Raw genomic sequence first — 19,737 nt, 5'->3', positions numbered from 1 at the left:
TGAGTAGCTAGGATGACTGGTGTGAGCCCCCCACTCCCAGCAATTCATATACTTTTTCTGAACAAGTTTTATCTCCTTCCTGGTAGAAGAACTGCTTGTACTGTGTCCATGAGAGACTGATCTGAAAGATTTCCTGAGTGATTGTTTGCCTGTCTTGTCAGGAAAGCACTGGGCCATTTCCCTTGTTGACTGAAGACCAAGAAGAAGTGGGCCGTGGTGGCCTCTGCCTAGATCAGCGAGGAGAGCCAGAGCCTCCCCCAACTAATGCGGAAGACAGGTAAGGTGCCCACCTCAGACCACCTCTCACCATCCCCACGGATTTTAAGTTACAGTTTGATGATGATGATGATAATGATGATGATGATGATGATGATGATGATGATGATGATGATGTAGTTGTATAAAGGGGTTGCAACTCCATAAGTTAGATTCTGAGTCTTGGTCATTGTCACCCCTTCCTTCATTCTTCCCCATTTCCCCTTCCAGATTCTTTCTTTCTTGTCAGTTGTGGGGCTTGAACTATGGGCCTGGGTGCTGTCCCTCAGCTCTTCAGCTCAAGGCTAGCGCTCTACCACTTGAGCCACAGTGCCACTTCCAGCTTTTTCTGCTTATGTGGTGCTGAGGAAGCAAACCCAGGGCCTCATGCATGAGAGGCAAGCGCTCTACCACTGAGCCACCTTCCCAGCCCCCCCCCCCATTGCTTTTTGTGTTTACATATATTGGTTGTACAAGGGTATGTGTGTTTCATTGTGACATTTCCATACATGTAAACAATGTAGGCCAACTAACCTCTTTTCTCTCCACCACTCTCCTCATCCCATTCCCCTTTCTCTTCTTCCTTCTCTATTTCTCTTTTTTTTTTGGCCAGGCCTGGGGCTTGAATACAGGGCCTTGGCACTGTCCCCAGCTTCTTCTTCTTTTTTTTTTGTTAATCGTGGGGCTTGAACTCTGGTCTTGGGCACTGACCCTGAATGAGCACTCTACCACTTGAGCCACAGCCGCAACTTCCACTTTTCTGCTGGTTTATTGGAGATAAGAATCAGCGAGGAGAGCCAGAGCCTCCCCCAACTCATGCGGAAGACAGGCTTTGAACCAAGATCCTCAGATCTCAGAGTCCTGAGTAGCTAGGATGACAGGCGTGAGCCACCAGCGCCCCGCTCCCTAAGTGTCTTTTGCTCAAGGCTAGCGCTCCACCACTTGAGCCACAGCGCCACTTCTGCTGTCTTGGCTGTGATTTGGAGATAAGAGCCACTGACTCTTCAGTCCAGACTGGCTTCAAACCATGATCTTCAGATCTCAGCCTCCTGAGATTACAGCCTCCTAGGATTACAGGTGCCAGTCACTAGTGCCCAGTTTGCACTTCTTAAAACAATTTCAGCATATTTCATTGTTCTGTATTCATGCATGTAACTATACCATGTGGAGTGTGTTTATCCTCATTCACTCTCTCTCTCTCCTTCCTTCCTTCCTTCCTTCCTTCCTTCCTTCCTTCCTTCCTTCTTTCTTTCTTTCTTTTTTTTTTTTTTTTGCCAATCCTGGGGCTTGAACTCAGGGCCTGGGCATTGTCCCTGAGCCTTTCTTTTTTTTTTTTGGATTAGCTTAATTTATTCTCTCTCAATAGGTATTTGTTTTCAAAAGTATTTAAGATCTTTAGGCTGTTGTTTTATGTAGAATACAGTGATTAAAGCTGTTTTAGGTTAGCTTTAAGGATTTGAATGTCTGTTAGTTCCTCTGGATTCCATTAGGATGAATCTTTTGGCATGTTAGAACAGAATTGAAGACAGAGAGAAGGGTATTGATTTCTCTTCTTATATTATCTTGATTCGGTACATGAAATTAAAACAGAACACTCCAGAAGGTAACAAGGATGTGTCTACAAACATTTCTGGCTTACTTGTCAGATGATAGGCATGATCATCATTTTTGGCTGCTTCTTTTCTTCTCGTCCCTGAGCCTTCTATGCTCAAGGCTAGTGCTCTACCACTTGAGCCACAGCAGCCACTTACAGCTTTTTCTGCTTACGTGGTACTGAGGAATCGAACCCAGAGCTTCATGCATGCCGGGCAAGCGCTCTACCACTGAGCCACATTTCCAGCCCTCATTCACTCTGTCAGTTGGCCTTCCCCTCCCCCTTCCCCCACACCTGTTTCACCCTCCTGTCCTTCATTACAAGGGATTTTGATTGGTGGGTATAAATGAGACAGGAGCCCAATCTGTGGGTCAGATTATGGCTGAAAGTATCACTGCGGCATATTGGTGTGGTCCAGGCCTGCCTGTTTGGGTCAGTAAATCAAGTAGACCATCTCCAGCCTTCCCACAGGGAAGTGGTCACAGCATAGGCTGGCATAAACTGGATGGACCACATGAGGAACTGGATGGGAAGTTTGAACCAGAAACCACGTCTTGGGGTTGTGGGCCTCATACCAAAATGGTATCAAGACACCTAAAATTAAAACAAGCAAACAAACAAACAGATTATTGAAGAGAGAAAAGCCAAGGCCAGGGCTCAGGACTTGCCCGTGTGTGTGTGTGTGTGTGTGTGTGTGTGTGTGTGTGTGTGTGTGTGTGTGTGTGTATGTGTGTGTGTACTAGTAATAGGGCTTGAACTAGGGTCTGGGCACGGGCCCTGAGCTTTTTCCTCTTTAGGTTGGTGCTCTACCACATGAGCCATACCTCCATTTCCAGTTTTTTGCTGGCTAGAGACAAGAGTCGCACAAGCTTTCCTATTTGGGCTGGCTTCGAGCTAGGATCCTCAGCCCTCAGCCTCTGAGTAGCTAGGATTCCAAGTGTGAGCCACCGTCCAGCCTTGGCTACTGTTTGAGCGCCAGGAGAGGAGCTTCAGGCTTCCTGGAGGTGGGGAGGAAAGGCTCCCATGCCGTCTGCGGCTGGAAAGTTAAGCAGAGAGAGAGAAGTGGGACCCAGCGGAGGCTCTGAAAGTTTGGGGACTTTCTCTGCAATTTCATGAGCAATACAGAAGTGGAAAGAAGGAAAGGAGAGAGCTGATGGCACACTGTTCCTACAAACAGAGAAGTAGGGCAGTGGCAGGGAGCAGCGTGGGTCAGGAGAAGGGACACCACAGGGACACCACAGCTTGTGCCCGCTGGAGGGGGCCCTGGCATCGCAAGGGATCGAGGGGTTTCACCACCTCCCACAGCCTCCTCCATGAGCCAGCTTTCTCCCCCCCCCAACCACACTGTGTGAGGCCCATGTCTGGAAAGTTCACTGCCCAAGTATCTTCTCCAGAACTTAAACTTCAAGAGGCCACCACCAGGTGCCGGTGGCTCACGCCTGGAATCCCAGCTCCTCAGGAGGCTGAGAGCTGAGAATTGCGGTTCAAAGCTAGCCCAGGGGCTGGGAAGGTGGCTCAGTGGTAGAGCGCTTGCCTTGCATGCCTGAGGTCCTGGGTTCGATTCCTCAGCACCACATAAGCAAAAAGAAAAAAAAGCTGGAAGTGGCACTGTGGCTCAAGTGATAGAGTGCTCGCCTTGAGCTGAAGAGCTGAGGGACAGCGCCCAGGCCCAGAGTTCAGGCCCCACGACCGCCCCCCCCCCCCAAAAAAAGATCAAGCCCCAATATAGGCAAAAAAGAAAAAAAGGAAAAAAAAAAGAATGTGGGTTCCTGAGTTCAACCTTTAGTACCAGCACAAAAAAAAAAGAAAAAGAAGAAAAAGCCACAGTGGTCATCATCCCTGTTTTCCTGGAGTCGGGCACTGGGAGGAGCTGCCTGGGCCATTTCAAAGGCTCAGCTACACATTTGTTGTCTGAATGAATCTGATCAGGTACAGAAATGAAGACGCAGGAGCAAGAGGGAAGGGCAAAAGGAGCAAAGTCTTAAGGCGGTGCTGGCCCAGCACAGTGGCCGGTGCAGCCTCCCTGATGGCCTGTCCTGGTTCTGGTCTCCGTCGAGGGTGTGTGTGTGTGTGTGTGTGTGTGTGTGTGTGTGTGTGTGTGTGTAAGCTTACTGAAGCTGACTAACATCAGCTTATCGGGAGGAAAGGTTCATTTTGGCTGTCACTGTGGTCGCTTAGTCTTGTTGTCTTCAGGCCAGAGTGGAGGCAGCACAGGAGAGCAGGACAGAGGAGACTGCCCACCACAACAGCCGGGCTGCACAGCTGGCTGCAGAGCCCAGGGAAGGGATGAGCCAGTCTCCCCCCCAAAGCCACGCCTCCAATGACCTAACTTCCTCCCTCTGGGCCCCATTTCCAAATGTACTGCCCAGAGAGAGCCATCCAAGGCCGGTCGCTCCACATCAATATCAACTCCAGCAACCCAACCAACGCTCCCTCCTTCCAGATGGGACTGCTGCGCCAGACACTGCTCAGGAGGGTCCCAGCTTGGGGGTTCTCAAGTGCAGGACAGGGTTGGGGGTGCTCCGCCCTGGGGACCGTCCAAGAGTCAGGCCCAGATCCCAGTGGGAGGAACTGCAGGCCTCCCCAAAGTAAACACTGCTTGATATCCTGCCCCAGCAGGCAGCGAGCGGGCCTGCCAGTCACAGCCCACACGGGCCACGTCCCCAGCGGATCTGCAGCAGCCCTCCCCTGCCCTGCACTGTGGGCACTTCAGGATGAGCCAGTGTCTGCCCGGTGTGGCGCAGCGCCCTCTCCTTGCAGCCAGCATCCGGGGTTTTCTTACTGGTGCCTTCTTTGTCCTGGGCTGCTGGGGGTTCCCTGATTTCCAGCAGGTAGGCCCGGGGCAGGCACTGTGTTGGGGTCACCTCTCGAGAGTGCTGCCTTACAGTCCTGGGATACAGACGGCACATTCTCTCTTTCTTTTGACCCAAGAGGACATTGGCTTCTTCTTGAAGATGCTCAGTGCTTGTTTATTCCAGACCTGTGAGAGTTTCTCTTCTCTGTCTCCCCCTCACTGCCCTTTCTCTTGCTTTTCCTCTCCTGGCTCAGTTTTTTTTACACTCTCCTCCTTGGTCTTCTCGTCTCCTTTCCCTTTCCTTCCTCTCGTGTGTGTGTGTGTGTGTGTGTGTGTGTGTGTGTGTGTGTGTTTGAACTCAAGGCCTGGGCACTGTCCCTGACCTTTTCGTTCAAGGCTAGTGCTCTACCACTTGAGCCAGGGCTCCACTTCTATTTGTTGGTAGTTTAACGGAGATAAGAATCTCACCTACTTGAGCCACACCTCCACTTACAGCTTTTTGCTGACTAATTGGAGATGAGTCTCACAAATCTTCCAGGCTGGCTGGCTTTGAACTGGGATCCTCAGCTCTCAGCCTCCTGAGTAGCTAGGATGACAGGCGTAAGCCACGGGCCCCTGGCTCCCCATCTCCTTTTGTCTTGCAGGATTTTTTTCAGGCTCTGGAGCCCAAGAATGTGTCTTCGAACTTTGGCCCCGACGCTGCCTCTGCAGGTATGGCTTGTGACATTTTCCCAAGGAGAAGAAGTTGTAACAGAAGTGTTCAAAGGCAGGAAACCCTACTGAGTGCATAGTCAGGCTGGGGATGGCTCTGGATGGAGGTCCGAGGGGCTGTGTGATCCTAGTAATTAGCTTTGCCACTTCCTGCTCAAGTGATAAGAGCTGGTCAGGGCGTTCTGACCACAGGCTTCTGTTAAAAGAGTCCAAAAGGGCTGGGAAGTTGGCTCAGTGGTAGAGCGCTTGCCTTGCATGCTCGAGGCCCTGGGTTCAATTCCTCAGCAACACATAAGCAAAAAGAAAAAAGCTGGAAGTGGCGCTGTGGCTCAAGTGGTAGAGTGCTAGCCTTGAGCTGAAGAGCTGAGGGACAGTGCCCAGGCCCAGAGTTCAGGCCTCACAACTGGACCAAAAAAAAAAGAGTCCAAAAGAAATTGCCACTAATCAGCCATTTCTTCCTCCCTTGCCCCTTCTCTCCTTCTGCCCAGGCTGGCTGATTTTCAGCAACTTCGTGGTTTCTGACCACAGTTAAAAATACTTATTCCCCTTACAGGAGTGAAGGTGTATGTGTCATGCCCCTCAGAGGCAGTATACCTTCTTATGGGAAGGCTTTTCCCGTGCCTTATAGGTGGTGTCTCAGGGTGCCAGCCCCCCTTTCAGGTAGGACAATGGATGATTTTGATGATGGGTGTTGGGGGCTCATGCCTGTAATCCTAGCTACTCTGGAGGCTGAGATCTGAGGATCATGGTTCAAAGCCAGCCTGGGCAGGCCAGAAGTTAGAGCTGTAGCTCAAGTGATAGAGCTAGCCTTAAGCATAAAAGTAAAGTTCAGGGACAGTGACCAGGCCCTGAGTTCAGGCCCCAGGACTGGCAGGCACACAGGCACACATGCATGTACACCTTCCGTGCACAAATCTGGTGGGAACCAGAAACAAGTGGGCTAATATTCAAAGTGGAGAGAAAGAGCAGGCAGTGTGACTGCCTAGCTGCTGTGTGTTATGGGCCAGGTGTGCGCTGGCCAGGGCTGGGCTGGGGCTGGAGCACCCTCAGTGCTGGTGAGGGGCAGGGGCCAGGGGCACCCCCAGAGCCAGCCTGGGGCAGAGGCCAGCCCTCCCTGTATCAGGAGGCCCTGGTAAATCCTTGGCTATGGTGATGATGCCTTCCACTCTTCCTTCTTTTCCTCCTTATTTTCATGGAATTGGGGTTTGAGCTCAGGGTCTCACGCTAGGCAGGCACTCTGCTGCGTGAGCCACACCTCCGGTCCCTTCCTCCTTCTTGGTGCTGGTTATGTTTTTGAAGTAGAGTCTCTCTTTTTATCCTGGCCGGCCTGGACTGAGGCCCTCCTGTTTATACGTGCACAGCTTGGATGACAGGCGTGAACTACCACTCTCAGATTTTGTTGAGGAGTGTGAGGGGTATCTCTAACTTCTTGGCTGGGTGATCCTCCACCTCTTAGTCCCTCCATGACTACAGGTATGAGACCCGGGGGCTCAGCCTGGAGCCAGCCTCTTTAGGATGGAGCACCCAGGGAACACCTGGCTACAAACAGGCCATTTGTGCAGACGGTCCGCTGAGAACACCTCACGCTATGAGCAGCCCCGCCCTGAAGACAGAGCACATCCCGCTGTGTGCTTCGGGTCTCCTGCCCCTGTGGTGTCATGACCAGGTTTCTTTTTTCTTTTGGTCGTGAGGCTTGAGCTCTGGGCCTGGGCGCTGCCCCTCAGCTCTTCAGCTCAAGGCTAGCGCTCTACCACTTGAGCTACAGCACCCCTTCCTGCCTTTTCTGCTTATGTGGTACTGAGGAATCGAACCCAGGGCCTCATGATGCAAGGCAAGCGCTCTACCGCTGAGCCACCTTCCCAGCCCCCCGACCGGGTTTCTCATGCTCCCCTTGTTGCCGATGGGGACTTGGTGGCTCACTGGAAGTGGCTACCCCAGGCCTGCCAAGCAGCTCCAGGGCACAGCTGCATCTGCCGCTGCGCAGGCCTGGCTGGCACATTCTCCCCTGCACCCAGGTGGGAAGTAGGGCTGTCCTGGGCTTTGTCTGCCATCTTGGGCTAACTCAGTTGTACAGTTGATGATAGAGAAGGGTGGAGGCTGTGGAGCAGGCCTGCACTAGGGGCAATTGGGGGCTGTGGAGGAGGGCCCCGCACAAGATGGGACCCCGTTAGGCCCTTGGGTGACTCTTCCTCCTCCTCCTCATCCTCTTCCTCCTCCTCCTCTTCCTGTCCTACTCCTCTGCCTCCTCTTCTTCCTCCTCCTCCTCCTCTTCTTCCTCTTCTTCCTCTTCCTTTTCTTCTCCTCCTTCTCCTTTTTCTTTTTCTTTTTGTGTCAGTACTGGGGCCTGAACATGGGGCCTGGGCACTGTCCCTTAGCTTTTTCACTCAAGGCTGATACTCTACCTCTTGAGACACAGCTCCACCGTCTGCTTCTTGGTGGTTCATTGGAGATAACAGTCTCATAGATTTCCCTGCCTTGCAGATCGCAGGCTCCTGAGTAGCTGGGATTGCAGGCGTGAGCCACCAGTGTCCAGCTCTGTCTGTTACTCTTTTTTGTTTTGTTGTTGTTGTTTGTTTTGGTCAGTAGTGGGTCTTGAACTCTGGGCCTGGGCACTGTCCCCAAGCTCTTCAGCTCAAGTCTTGCACTCTACTACTTGAGCCACAGTGTCACTTCCGGTTTTCTGGTGGTTTATTGGAGGTAAGAGTCTCACAGACTTTCCTGCCCTGGCTGGCTTTGAACTGGGATCCTCAGATCTCAGCCTCCTGAGTAGCTAGGATGACAGGCGTGAGCCACCGGCACCTATCCTGTTTCTCACTCTTGAGCACCAGCTTTCTAGAGCCTTCACTTTCAGCCTTCCCCTGCTCTCCCAAGTCTCCCTTCTTTCTAGAACCTTCACCTTCAGCATTTTCCTCCTTTCCCAGGTCTCCTGTCCCCTGGCCTCCAGAGGCGAAGGTGGGCTGCTGGGGACATTTTACACCTGGAACTGTTGGTGGTTGCGGGCCCCGATGTCTACCAGGCTCACCAGGAGGACACCGAGCGCTATATACTGACAAATCTCAACATCGTGAGTGCTGGGTGGGACTGGTACTGGCTGGCACAGGAAGGGAGGGGCTCCAGACACAGTTCCTCATCCAGTGCATTTGCACTTGGTCTTGTTGGCTTGGGTAGAGATTGGAGGCTGGGGTCAGCTGGGGGCTCAGGGCCCTGTGGGTGGTCAGAGGTTTTGCTTTCTCCTCTGTCCCTACTCGGCAGCACAGCTCCATGCACCCTACTGACTCTTTCTCCTTTGGTCTGTGCCTGAAGCTACCCTCAAGCCTCTCTTCCCCAGTGTCCGTTCAGCCAATGATGGGCTCAGGCTGCCCGCTCAGTCCTGCGTTCCCCACTGATGTGCCCTCTCGGCCCCCTCATCCTGTGCTTGCGAGGTGCAGAGCAGGCCAACGCCCAAAGGGTACTGATGGTTCACATCTGTAATCCTAGCTACTTGGGAGGCTGAGCCCTGAGGATCGCAGATGGAAGCCAGCTCTGATAAATAAATCCATGAGTTTTATCTCATCCATTCAACTATCCACCACTGGCTCGGAGCCTAAGAACGGGCATTTCCGCCTCCCTGCCACCTGTTCTTGTTGATGGAGTTTCCAGCCATCCTTACTGGGACACTGGACCAGCTCTGCCCATCACATGATGCGCCACGCTTTGCTTTCCGCAGGGGTCGGAACTTCTGAAGGACCCAAGCCTGGGGGCTCAGTTCCGGGTGCATCTGGTGAAGCTGATGATCCTCGTGGAGCCCGAGGTGGGTACTGGGTTGGACACGTGCTGAGCTGAGAGCTGGTGCCCCTCCATCCTCGTCTGCAGTGCCTGCAGGTTGTGACGACTGCAGGACTCCCACCCAGCTCTGGTACTCAGCGAGAGCTGAGTGATGGCACTGCTGGGGCCGCAGTTTCCTCGTCTGCAGTGGGCGGAGCCGGGGTTGGGATAGCTGTGCAGGATAGCTGTACAGGATAGCTGTAGTGCTGTGAGAAGGAATGACAGACAGGCCAAAGTGGGCTCTGTTACCGATCTCTCAGGATGCTCCAAATATCACAGCCAACATCACGTCGTCCCTGCGGAGCGTCTGTGAGTGGAGCCAGACCGTCAACCTCACGGATGACTCGGCTCCTGGGCACGCTGACCTGGTCCTCTACGTCACCCGGTAGCGGGGCTTCCGGACAGTCTGCCACGCCGGGGAGGGGCTCCGCCATGACCGCCGCATGGGGCAGCGGGGAGCTGGCTGTGGCAAGCACTGGAGCCACCCAGGTGACTCTTCTCTTGCCAAGGTTTGACCTGGAATTACCGGATGGTAACCGGCAGGTTCGGGGGGTCACCCGGCTCGGAGGCCTCTGCTCCCCGTCCTGGAGCTGCCTCATCACCGAGGACACTGGGTTCGACCTGGGAGTCACCATCGCCCATGAAATTGGGCACAGGTGGGTGACCCCACCCGCGGTCGCCAGGTCCCCACGGGGGAGGGGAGGTTATCCGCAGAGGCAGAAACTACCAGAAGCGTTGTCCCCTTGAGCGGAGGGGACCAGGAAGGGGGGGAGGGGCTGGGGCAGGACTCTAATGCTTCTTGTTTGCCAGGTGATTAAAAGCCCCTGACCGCACCTGTGCTGGAGGAACTTGCACACCCCGAGCCCAGGCGGCGGCCGTGCTGGCAGCCCCCCCCCCCCATTTACAGTGCCACAGATTCGTTTAAGTCAAGGGTCAGGAGCCACCCAGCTGAGCCAGCAGGACTGTCCATTGGGAAACTGAGGCAGGGTGGCCCCATAACTTGTTCCATGGTGTATTTAGCTAATGGCAGGGTCAGGGGCCAGCCTGGGTACTACACGTGGCTGGGTGGGACCTGAGATGAGGCCTGTGCCAGCCCCAACCCCACCAGCCGCTCTCGGCGCCGTCCCGTGTCCTCAGCCTTGGCCTGGACCACGACGGCACACAGGGCGGAGGGTGCGGCTCCAGTGGCCACGTGATGGCGTCGGCTGGCGCGGTGTCAGCGGGCGGGGCTCTGGGGTGGTCCTCCTGCAGCCGCAGGCAGCTGTGGCAACTGCTGAGGTACGACCCCCCCACCCACACCGGGGCACCGCTCCCTGCCTGCCTTGCTGCCGGCCCCTCGTCTCCGCCGGGCGGCACCCCTGCTTCCTGTCCTGGCCCTCTGGCACCCATCCTCCACTGTGTGTGACACACCCCGCCTGACACTTCTGCCCTCCCTCATTCTCACTTCCGGGCACCCACTCCTCCGTCCCACCCCGTTCCTCAGGCCCACCCTGCAGCGGCCCCTTCCCCTTCATCTGCCCCACCTGCTCCCATCTCTCCTGTGGCCCCTCTGCCCCCTCCAGCCCCCAGGCCCCATCTCTGGTCCATGGTCCTCACCTCCACCGTCTGCTCAGCTCGGCCCCCATCACCTCCTGTCCGGTGTCCCAGCCCACCCTGCCCATGTCCACCCCTCCTGGTGTCGGGGACGGGGTGAGGGAGAGGAGAGGGGCCTGAGCCGGGGTCCATCGCAGGGCAGGGAGAGCACGCTGCCTGTGGGACCAGCCTCGGCCACAGTCCAGACCCGTGGGCTTCCCCCGAGATGCGCAGCCCGGCCTCTACTACGATGCTGACCAGCAATGTCGCATTGCCTTTGGGCCCCGGGCTGTGGCCTGCACCTTCGCCAGGGAGGGCTTGGTGAGTGGCAGCTCCTCGTCTGCACCCTGCCCTGCCCGGCTCACCTCCCCCGGTGCCCACGCGGTGCCCACCGCCCTGCAGAGGCACGCCTAGACCCACTCCGTTTGAGGCTTGCTACCACAAGCATCATTGTGAAACAGTTTTGAACCACAGTCCCCACATTTTTGTTTGACTAGGACCCACAGATTGTTCAGAGGTCCTGGGACAGGCCCGGCAGGTACCAGCTTGCAGTCTGCCAAGCTGAGCTCGCACAGAGGGCTTCCCGCAGGAGGTAGCCTCCTCACTGGCCTCACGGCAAGACTATGGCTGACAGGGGGCCCGGAGGCGGAGGGGGCACAGGCACCACTAGAGACAGACTTCCTCCCAGGACTCCCTAGGACTTCCAACGGCCCTGTGCCCTTTTGCCCTGGGGTTCCTTCCTCCATAAAAAGTATTCTTATTAGGTGTACAGGTGTGGTTTAAGTGGTAGAGTGCCGGCCTTGCAAGTATGAGGCCCTGAGTTCACACCCAGTACCACTGGGCGCTGGTGGCTCCCGCCTGTAATCCTAGCTACTCAGGAGGCTGAGTTCTGAGAACTGAAGTTCAAAGCCAGTCTGGGCAGGAAAGTTTGTGAAACTTTTTTTTTTTTTTCAATTTCCAGTTGTAGGCCTTGAACTCTGGGCCTGGGCACAATCTCTCAGCTCTTTAGCTCAAGGCCAGCACTCTACCACTTGAGCCACAGTGCCACTTCCAGTTTTCTGAGTGGCCTAGACTTTGAACCTTGATCCTCAGATCTCAGCCTCCTGAGTAGCTAGGATTATAGATGTGAGCCACCGTTGCCTGGCTTCCTGAGACTCTATCTCCAGTTAACCACAAACAGCGGGAAGTGGAGCTGTGGCTCAAGTAGTAGAGTGCCAGCCTTGAGCAACAAAGCTAAGGGACAGTGCCCAGGCCCTGAGACAAGCCCCAGTACCGGCACCAAAACAAAACTAAAAACCAAACTCAAAAAAACACAAAATAACCCCAAACCTTGTACCACCGAAACACAGAGAGGGGTGAGGGGAGAGAGCGAGAATTATGTATTTACTTGTTAAATACAACATATGCACTTTTGTGCCTTATTATCCATACAAGTATTTAAGGTACACGTATATTATGTATGTTAAGTACAACTAATTAATACATTAATTATATATCTGAACAATTGTTTTGGCCTTAAATTTTATCTTTCTCTTCTGATTCAGAAAATATGAAAACATTTTCCCAGCTCTCTGGAAACCTGTTAGCCCTGGCTAGGATCCTTCTCTTTTTAATTTTTTTAAACTTTTTGTTATTGTAAGGGTGATGTACCAAGGTTACAGTTTGCGGGTCAGGTAGAGAGTGTATTTATTTTTTTTTTCTTTTCTTTTTTCTTTTTTGGTTGTGGGGCCTGAACTCTGGGCCTGGGTGCTGTCCCTCAGCTCTTCAGCTCAATGCTAGTGCTCTACCACTTGAGCCACAGTGCCACTTCTGACTTTTTCTGCTTATGTGGTGCTGAGGAATCAAACCTCATGCATGCAAGGCAAGCGCTCTACCACTGAGCCACCTTCCCAGCCCTAGAGTGTGTATTTCTTTTTAGACTTGCACTCTCCCAATTAGGATCCTTCTCTTGATGATGACCAGTCCTCCCTGCCACCGGGCAGTGACCACGGAGGCGGGTCTGGGTAGGCCAGTGTGTCCTGTGGTCTGAGTGGCCACCCGGCTCCCTTCTCAGGATGCGTGCCAGGCTCTCTCCTGCCACACGGACCTCCTGGACCACAGCAGCTGCAGTCGCCTCCTGGTCCCTCTCCTGGATGGCACGGAATGTGGGATGGCGAAGGTCAGAGCAAAGAGCGACGGGTGGAGCGTGTGTGGGAGCGCACGGGGGACGTGTGCGCAGGCATGCTCCCCCAGAGCAGTCCCAGCAGGGCGCCTCCCTCGGGGGAGGGGAGGGGAGGCGGGATCTGAGCCTGGGGAGACCCTGGCTGGGTCTGCAGGGATGGCAGAGGTTTCCCGACATTAGACTCCCCTCAGCCCTTTGAAGGCCTGGAAGGCTTTCTAGGCTTGCATTACCCACATTGCTTTACCAAGATGTGGGGGGGGGTCCCTGTGGGTCCTGGGGGTGGTCCCTGGGGAGGGCTCCCCGTGGGGGTGGGAGGCCAGCCATGTCTATCTTGCAGTGGTGCTCCAAGGGTCACTGCCGCTCACTGGCGGAGCTGAGTCCTGTGGCGGCTGTGCATGGACACTGGTCTGGCTGGGGTCTGCGTGGCCCTTGCTCCCGCACCTGTGGAGGAGGTGTGGTCATCAGGAGGCGGCAGTGCAACAACCCCAGGTACGCAGGTACCCCAGGGAGGAGGGGCCTCCAGGGAGGATGGCCACGCCCCATTCCCTGGGCCATGGTCACCTCTCACCTCTGGTATTTCATGGTCATTTCTAGGCCTGCCTTTGGGGGGCGTGCGTGTGTCGGTGCTGAGTTCCAGGCAGAGATGTGCAACACCCAGGTAGGCCCGCCTCCCAGGCTGGGCAGGCTGGGTGGAAGACAGCAACCATGTGGTCAAGTTGTGGTCCACACCTTGCTTTTGCAAGGGACATTGGGACCACAGGGCATAAAGCAAGCGGGTCCCGCTGGTGAGCCACAGAGCCGCTGAAGTGTTTGCTTCCATCCCCAAGCGCCCCTCGGCTCACTGCCACCAGAGTCTTCCCTGGGGAGTCCCCACTGTGGGGTGTCAGCCATGCTTGTAGATTGAGCTGAAGTCTAGGCCACATAGCTGCGGCCGTGTGGAGGCTAACGGCACAGTGGCGTTCAGCGCACTGGCAGTGTTGTGCAGCACCAGCTTCGTATGGGTCCAAGCATGGCCACCCCTCCAGGGAAGCATGCCACACCAGTACTCAGCCTCCTGTTTCCCTCCCCTGCTCCCACCCCACAGGGCCGCTGGTCCCTTCTCTGCCGCTGTGGATCTCGGTGGTGCCCTTTGGTGCCTGGCTCATTTCCCTTAGCCCAGCGCTTTCAGGGGCCATCTGCGGGGGTACCATGAGAGTGGACTTCACGCCCACTGAAGGCCGAATAGGGTCCCACCGCCCAGACAGAACACTTGTTGCACTGAAGTTTGCGGGCGGCTGGCAATGAACTTGAATGTGTGTCTTTTGGAGTCTCTGTCATCAGTCCTCTTAGCTGTTTGGCTGATTCAGTCTGTTTGGGCTGCTATCACAAAACACCACAGGCTGAGTCATTTGTAAACGGCAGAACTGCTGGGCAGTCCAAATTCAAGGCCTGGCAGGCGTGGTATCTGGTGAGGGCTGCTCTCTGCTCTCCAGGTGGTGCTCTGTGGCCCTGTCCTCCAGGAGGGAGGATCCTAGATCCTCTCATGGCAGGGGGGCAGAGAGGCAGAGGGTCCATGCCCCCCTACATTGCCTAAGGGTGCAGTCCCAGTCACCAGGGGGCACCATCGTGAGTGAGTAAGAGATGTCATCACATCTTACCACTGCAGCTTGCAGATTAAGTTTCCTTGTGAAGTTTGGAGGGGACTCTATCACTGCATCATAGTACTACCTAAAAGTAGACTTGCTGGGTCACGTGAGAATTCTGTTTGATGTGGGACTTTCCAGGGTCTGAAGTCAGAGCCCCACCCTTGCCTGGCAGGCACTTTCTTGTTTGAACCGCACCTCCAGTTCTTCTTCCTTTCTTGGTTTTCCAATAGGCCCTTGCTTTTTGCCTGAACTAAGATCCTCCTACGTGTGTATCCATTGTGACTGGTGGCAGGCCACCACCTCTGGTTTGGTGTTTTTGTGTGTGTGTGTGTGTGTGTGTGTGTGAGAGAGAGAGAGAGAGAGAGAGAGAGAGAGAGAGAGAGAGAGAGAGAGAGAGAGAACTGGGGCTTGAACTCAGCTTTCACTCAGCGTTTTCACTCAAGGCTAGCACTCTACCACTTGAGCCTCAACTCTGCTTCTGGCTTTTTACTGGCTAATTGGAAATAAGAGTCTCACAGACTTTTCTTCTGGATCTGTTTTTGCATGATCCTCAGATCTCAGCTTCCTAAGTAGCTAGGATTGCAGGCATGAGCCACCAGTGCTGGCTCGTATTTGACTTTTGGGGACTCTCCCAACCACTTTCCACAGCGCCTAGCCATTTTGCATTCCAGCAGCCCTGTGTAAGGGATGCAGGTTTCCACATCCTCCCATCCTGGAGCCATCCATTCTCTAGTCCCAGCCATCCCATCCTGCTTGGTGTGAAATGGTGAAACGGTGCTTCTAGCATCCAGTTACTAACCGGCCTCTGCTTTGGCCAGCCCTGGGCTTGAGTCCGGCTGGGGCTCTAGGATGTGCTGCATGTGCTCCAGGTGCTGTCTCTGTCCTCCAGGCAGGTACCCAGGGCCTCTCCAGATCTGCAGAGGAGCATCTTCTCCTGGGCACAGAGTGGCAGCCCATTCTGTGTCTGTGCCCAGCACATCAACACTGATTCTTTTCTCTCCAGAGCAGAAATGTGTAAAATACTGCTGGAGGCTGGGGTTCCGGCCTGCCGTTTCCTAGTTAGTGACCTACCCCAGATGCACTCAGAAATGAATAAACCGACTAGCCTCTTTCCTCAGGTCCCAGCCTTGGAGCCAGTGGTCCCAAGGGTAGTACGCTTCCCCACTTTCTTCCCGCTGCTGCTCTTTGCCCTTTACAAATTCTCTGGAATTTTTCCATCAGCAGAGTGAGCCAGACGCTCTGCTTACCCTCCCCCCGTCCCCAGCCCTCAGACTAGAGAGCTGAGGCATAGCCTGGGGCTGGATCACCCCACATCCTGGATCTGTTCCAGGGTACATATCGGCTCCCACAGACAAGGACCCTATCAGTGCCTGTCCCCTGCCTCCTCTGACCAGGCTTGTGAGAAGACCCAGCTGGAGTTCATGTCTGAGCAGTGCGCTCAGACAAACAACCGGCCACTGAGCCTCTCCAGGGACAGCCCCTCCTTCTACCACTGGGGTGCAGCCGCACAGTACAGCCAAGGTAGGATGGGCACAGGGTAGGGCCCTGGAGATCTCTGTTGGCCAGTCACCTGGATTGATTGGCACTGTCACTCTAGGCTGGTTGAGCAGGGCTGAGGCTCAAGCTGTAGTGTCTCATAGGCTGTGGGACTGACCTGGCCTCCCCAGGAGATAGCAGAGGTCCCATCTCTGAGTATCGGTTTTCCCTTCTGAAATAGAGGCAATTTCAATGTCTCCTCTTGGTGTTGCTAGAATGATTCTGGGAAATAATGCAGGGCAAATGCCATATGCTTATGATTTTTTTTTTTTGGTCGGTCATGGGGTTTGAACTGTGGGCCTTAAACTCTGGGCCTGGGTGCTGTCCCTCAGCTCTTCAGCTCAAGGTTAATGCTCTACTACTTGAGCCACAGCACCACTTTCAGTTTTCTAGTGGTTCATTGTCGATAAGAGTCTCACACTTTCTTGCCTGGGCTGGCTTTGAACTGTGATCTTCAGGTCTCAGCCTCCTGAGTAGCTAGGATTACAGGCGTAAGCCACAGAAGCGTGACTCATGTACTTACGATTTGATCATGTAAAGAGATATGTAAAGGATGCAGCTGGAGGGGCTGGTGGAAGAGGGCGGAGCCTGGGGAAGGAGGGAGGGGCTGAAGGAGGAAGGAGGGGCTTTGAGAAGGAGGTCACTTGGACCTTGCCAAGTGGCCATGGAAGGTTCCAGAGAGGCTTCCCAGTCCAGCTCCCTGCCCTTCTTGCCCATCTCACTTGAGTGACCCTCTCGGTGTCCTCTGCCTTCCCAGGGGACGCTCTCTGTGGCCACCTGTGCTGGGCAGTGGGCGAAAGCTTCATGGTGAGGCGTGGAGACAGATTCGTGGATGGGACCCGGTGTGTGCGGGGCCGCCCTCACCAGGACGGGACGCTGAGCCTCTGTGTGTCGGGCAGCTGCAGGGTAGGAACCAACCTGCCCAGCCCTGTGTCCCTGAGGCCTGCCTGCGCTCTGCCAGCTCCTGAGGGGAGGGTACACGCAGGCTGCCGTCCAGTGGGCCGGTCCTGTGGTCTGCAGGGCTGGAGACGGCAGTCCATGCCTGGAGCGAGGCAAGTCCTGTGAGCCTCGGAGCTCTCTCTGTGGACGGAAGGAGCTGCAGGGGTGCGGCCGCGGGCTGTGGTGCAGGGAGACCATCACCTCCATGACACCAGTCTGTGCTGCCCCCCCCCCCCGCCCAGGCGTTTGGCTGTGATGGCAGGATGGACTCCCTGCAGGTATGGGATGCGTGCCAGGTGTGCGGAGGGGACAACAGCACGTGCAGCCTGCGGAATGGCTCTTTCACAGCCGGGAGAGCCGGAGGTAGGGGCCGCCCTCCGGTGGAGCGTGGGTCTCCTGCCAGTGCCTGGAGCCTTGGCACAGGCTGCACGGGGCACAGGACCCGATGCCCGATGCTCACTCGGCACGTCTCCGTCCATCCTGCCCTGGTGCCCTCCACCGCAGGCTCAGAATGTGGTGAGGTGGTTGGCTCAGGTTGGGGCACTCAGTGACCCATTCCCTGTGTGGCTACGCAGGTCTCCTCCCTCCTCCGACAGGAAATCCCAGCAGCAGGACGCTGTGGACAGCTGGGCTGTCACACGGGGTCATCCTTCACTCTGGCCTATTTGAAACAGAAGTCGGACCCAGGTGTTGGTGGCTCATGCCTGGAATCTTAGCTACTCAAGAGCCTGAGATCTGGGCTGGGAAGGTGGCTCAGTGGTAGAGTGCTTGCCTTGCATGCATGAGGCCCTGGGTTCTATTCCTCAGCACCACATAAACAGGAAAAAACCTGGAAGTGGCGCTGTGGCTCAAGTGGTAGAGCTCTAGCATTCAGCTGAAGAGCTGAGGAGCTGAGGGACAGCGCCCAGACCCAGAGTTCATCCCCCATGACTGACCAAAAAAAAAAGCCTGAGATCTAAGGATTATGGTTCAAAGCCAGCCCAGTCTGGAAAGTCTGAGACTCCTATCTCCAACTAACCTCCAAAAAGCTGCAAGTAGAGCTGTGGCTCAGTGGTAGAGTGCTATCCCTGAGTAGAAAAGCTCAAGGACAGCACCCAAGCTTTGAGTTCAAATCCTAGAACTGATGTATGAGCACGTGCAGGCGGGCACGTGCATGCGTGTGCGCGTACACACATTCACACACACAATAGAAAATCATGTGCCAGGGCAGTGTTCCATGGTCAGTGGAGGCCTGCCGCCCTGCCGCCCACTGCTGTGCCCACTGCCTGCAAACCTGATCCTGGCGCCTGGCTCCTGGTCTGGGCACTGCCCTGGCAGGTGGTCTTTCAGCCTGTGGCTCCTCATGTGGCCGGGAGCAACCCTCGACATTGTCTGCTCCTCTCTGTCCAGCTCCCTGTGACTGCTGTGTAGGTGGCCGCCAGGCCCACCTGGCTCACGGCCATTCTGCCTCTCCCTAGAGTACGTCACGTTCCTGATGGTCACTCCCGGCATCACTGGGGTGCACGTCGTCAACCGCAGACCTCTCTTCGCGCACTTGGGTGAGTGTGCCTGGAAACCCCTCCTGCACTTAGCCACACATCTTAGTCCCCAACATGCCTTCACCTGTGACACCTCCTAACTACCCCACTGCCGTATTCCAAGTGTGCTTAACCTGGGGAGGGAGGAAATGAAGAGAGGGACAGGTGGAGGGTCAAGGTTGAAAGAGACCTGGGACTGAACCTGGGCAGAGTGTTAGCGTGAAGGTTCCCTGTGCCAGGACTGTGGAGCCTTCTACCATCCAGACATGACATACTTGGGTGATGGGTCAACTGAGGAGGCCCTAGACCAGGGATCACAGTTCTTATTGGAGCAGGGTGCTGGTGGCTCACTTCTGTGGTCCTGGCTACTCAGGAGGCTGAGATCTGAGGATCCAGGCTTGAACTCTGAGCCTGGGTGCTGCCCCTGAGCTTCTTTTGCTCAAGGCTACCACTCTACTACTTGAGCCACTGCACCACTTATGGCCTTTTCTGTGATTTAATTGGAGATAAGAGTTTCAAGGACTTTCCTGCCAGGGCTGGCTTCAAACTGTAATCCTCTGATCTTAGTCTCCTGAGCAGCTAGGATTATAGGCAGGAAGCCACTGGCAAGCCTAGTTTTAATTTTCTTTTGCAGATAAAGATTGAGTGCCTGGTGGCTCACCTGGATAGCACCACTCCAGGTGATCCAAAGCCCTACCTCACATCCAGTTGCTGTCTTTCTGGCATAGCCAGTCCAGACATTGGGCCTGCTAGTGTTGCCAGACCCCCTCAGCTCTGGGGAGGCCCTTCCCTACCCTGGATAGAGATACGCCCCCACATGAGACCTCTGCTTCTCCTCAGAAGGCCTGCACAGAGGCTGGACCTCTCTTGGGGAAGGCCAGGCTTCTGTACTATGCCATTCCTTGATGGGTCTTTATTTCTCAAGGGCACTTACTCTTGACCTTTTTTTTAAAAAAATAATTTTCTTTATTGTAATTATAAAGGTGATGCACAGAGGGTCTGCAATTACATGAGTCAGGTAGTGAATACATTTCCTTTCATACAGTGTCTCCTCTCCCCTCACTCTTTCCCAGTCCCTCCTTCCTGCTACTTTCATAGGTGTCCAGTGAGCTCCACAGCTACATTTTTTTCATCCTTTTTCCCTCAAGTTCTGTGTCTTCCTGAAGAGATACACTTGAATATACCATACATAAAGAAAACAATCACAAGAAGAGAGGTCTTTTGTTTCC

General features: G+C 54.9%; 1 protein-coding gene across 1 annotated transcript in view; it reads left to right on the top strand.

The window, feature by feature from the left end:
* Positions 1-264: 264 nt before the first annotated feature.
* Adamts13 (ADAM metallopeptidase with thrombospondin type 1 motif 13) overlaps positions 265-19,737 on the top strand; it is a 36,720-nt gene continuing 17,247 nt past the window's right edge. Inside the window, 16 exon segments of the mRNA XM_042680883.1 lie at positions 265-277; positions 4,469-4,680; positions 5,288-5,354; positions 8,276-8,418; positions 9,061-9,144; positions 9,419-9,543; positions 9,668-9,814; positions 10,296-10,436; positions 10,889-11,051; positions 12,784-12,888; positions 13,229-13,380; positions 13,486-13,549; positions 15,911-16,037; positions 16,810-16,958; positions 17,234-17,354; positions 18,449-18,529. Of these exon segments, the coding sequence (XP_042536817.1) occupies positions 265-277; positions 4,469-4,680; positions 5,288-5,354; positions 8,276-8,418; positions 9,061-9,144; positions 9,419-9,543; positions 9,668-9,814; positions 10,296-10,436; positions 10,889-11,051; positions 12,784-12,888; positions 13,229-13,380; positions 13,486-13,549; positions 15,911-16,037; positions 16,810-16,958; positions 17,234-17,354; positions 18,449-18,529 (1,894 nt within the window).

The sequence above is a fragment of the Dipodomys spectabilis genome, unplaced genomic scaffold (assembly GCF_019054845.1).
Source record: "Dipodomys spectabilis isolate Male_0828 unplaced genomic scaffold, ASM1905484v1 ptg000067l, whole genome shotgun sequence".
NCBI lineage: Eukaryota > Metazoa > Chordata > Mammalia > Rodentia > Heteromyidae > Dipodomys > Dipodomys spectabilis.
The sequence above is the reverse complement of the archived record's forward strand: the minus strand, read 5'-3'. Positions and strand labels throughout refer to the sequence as shown.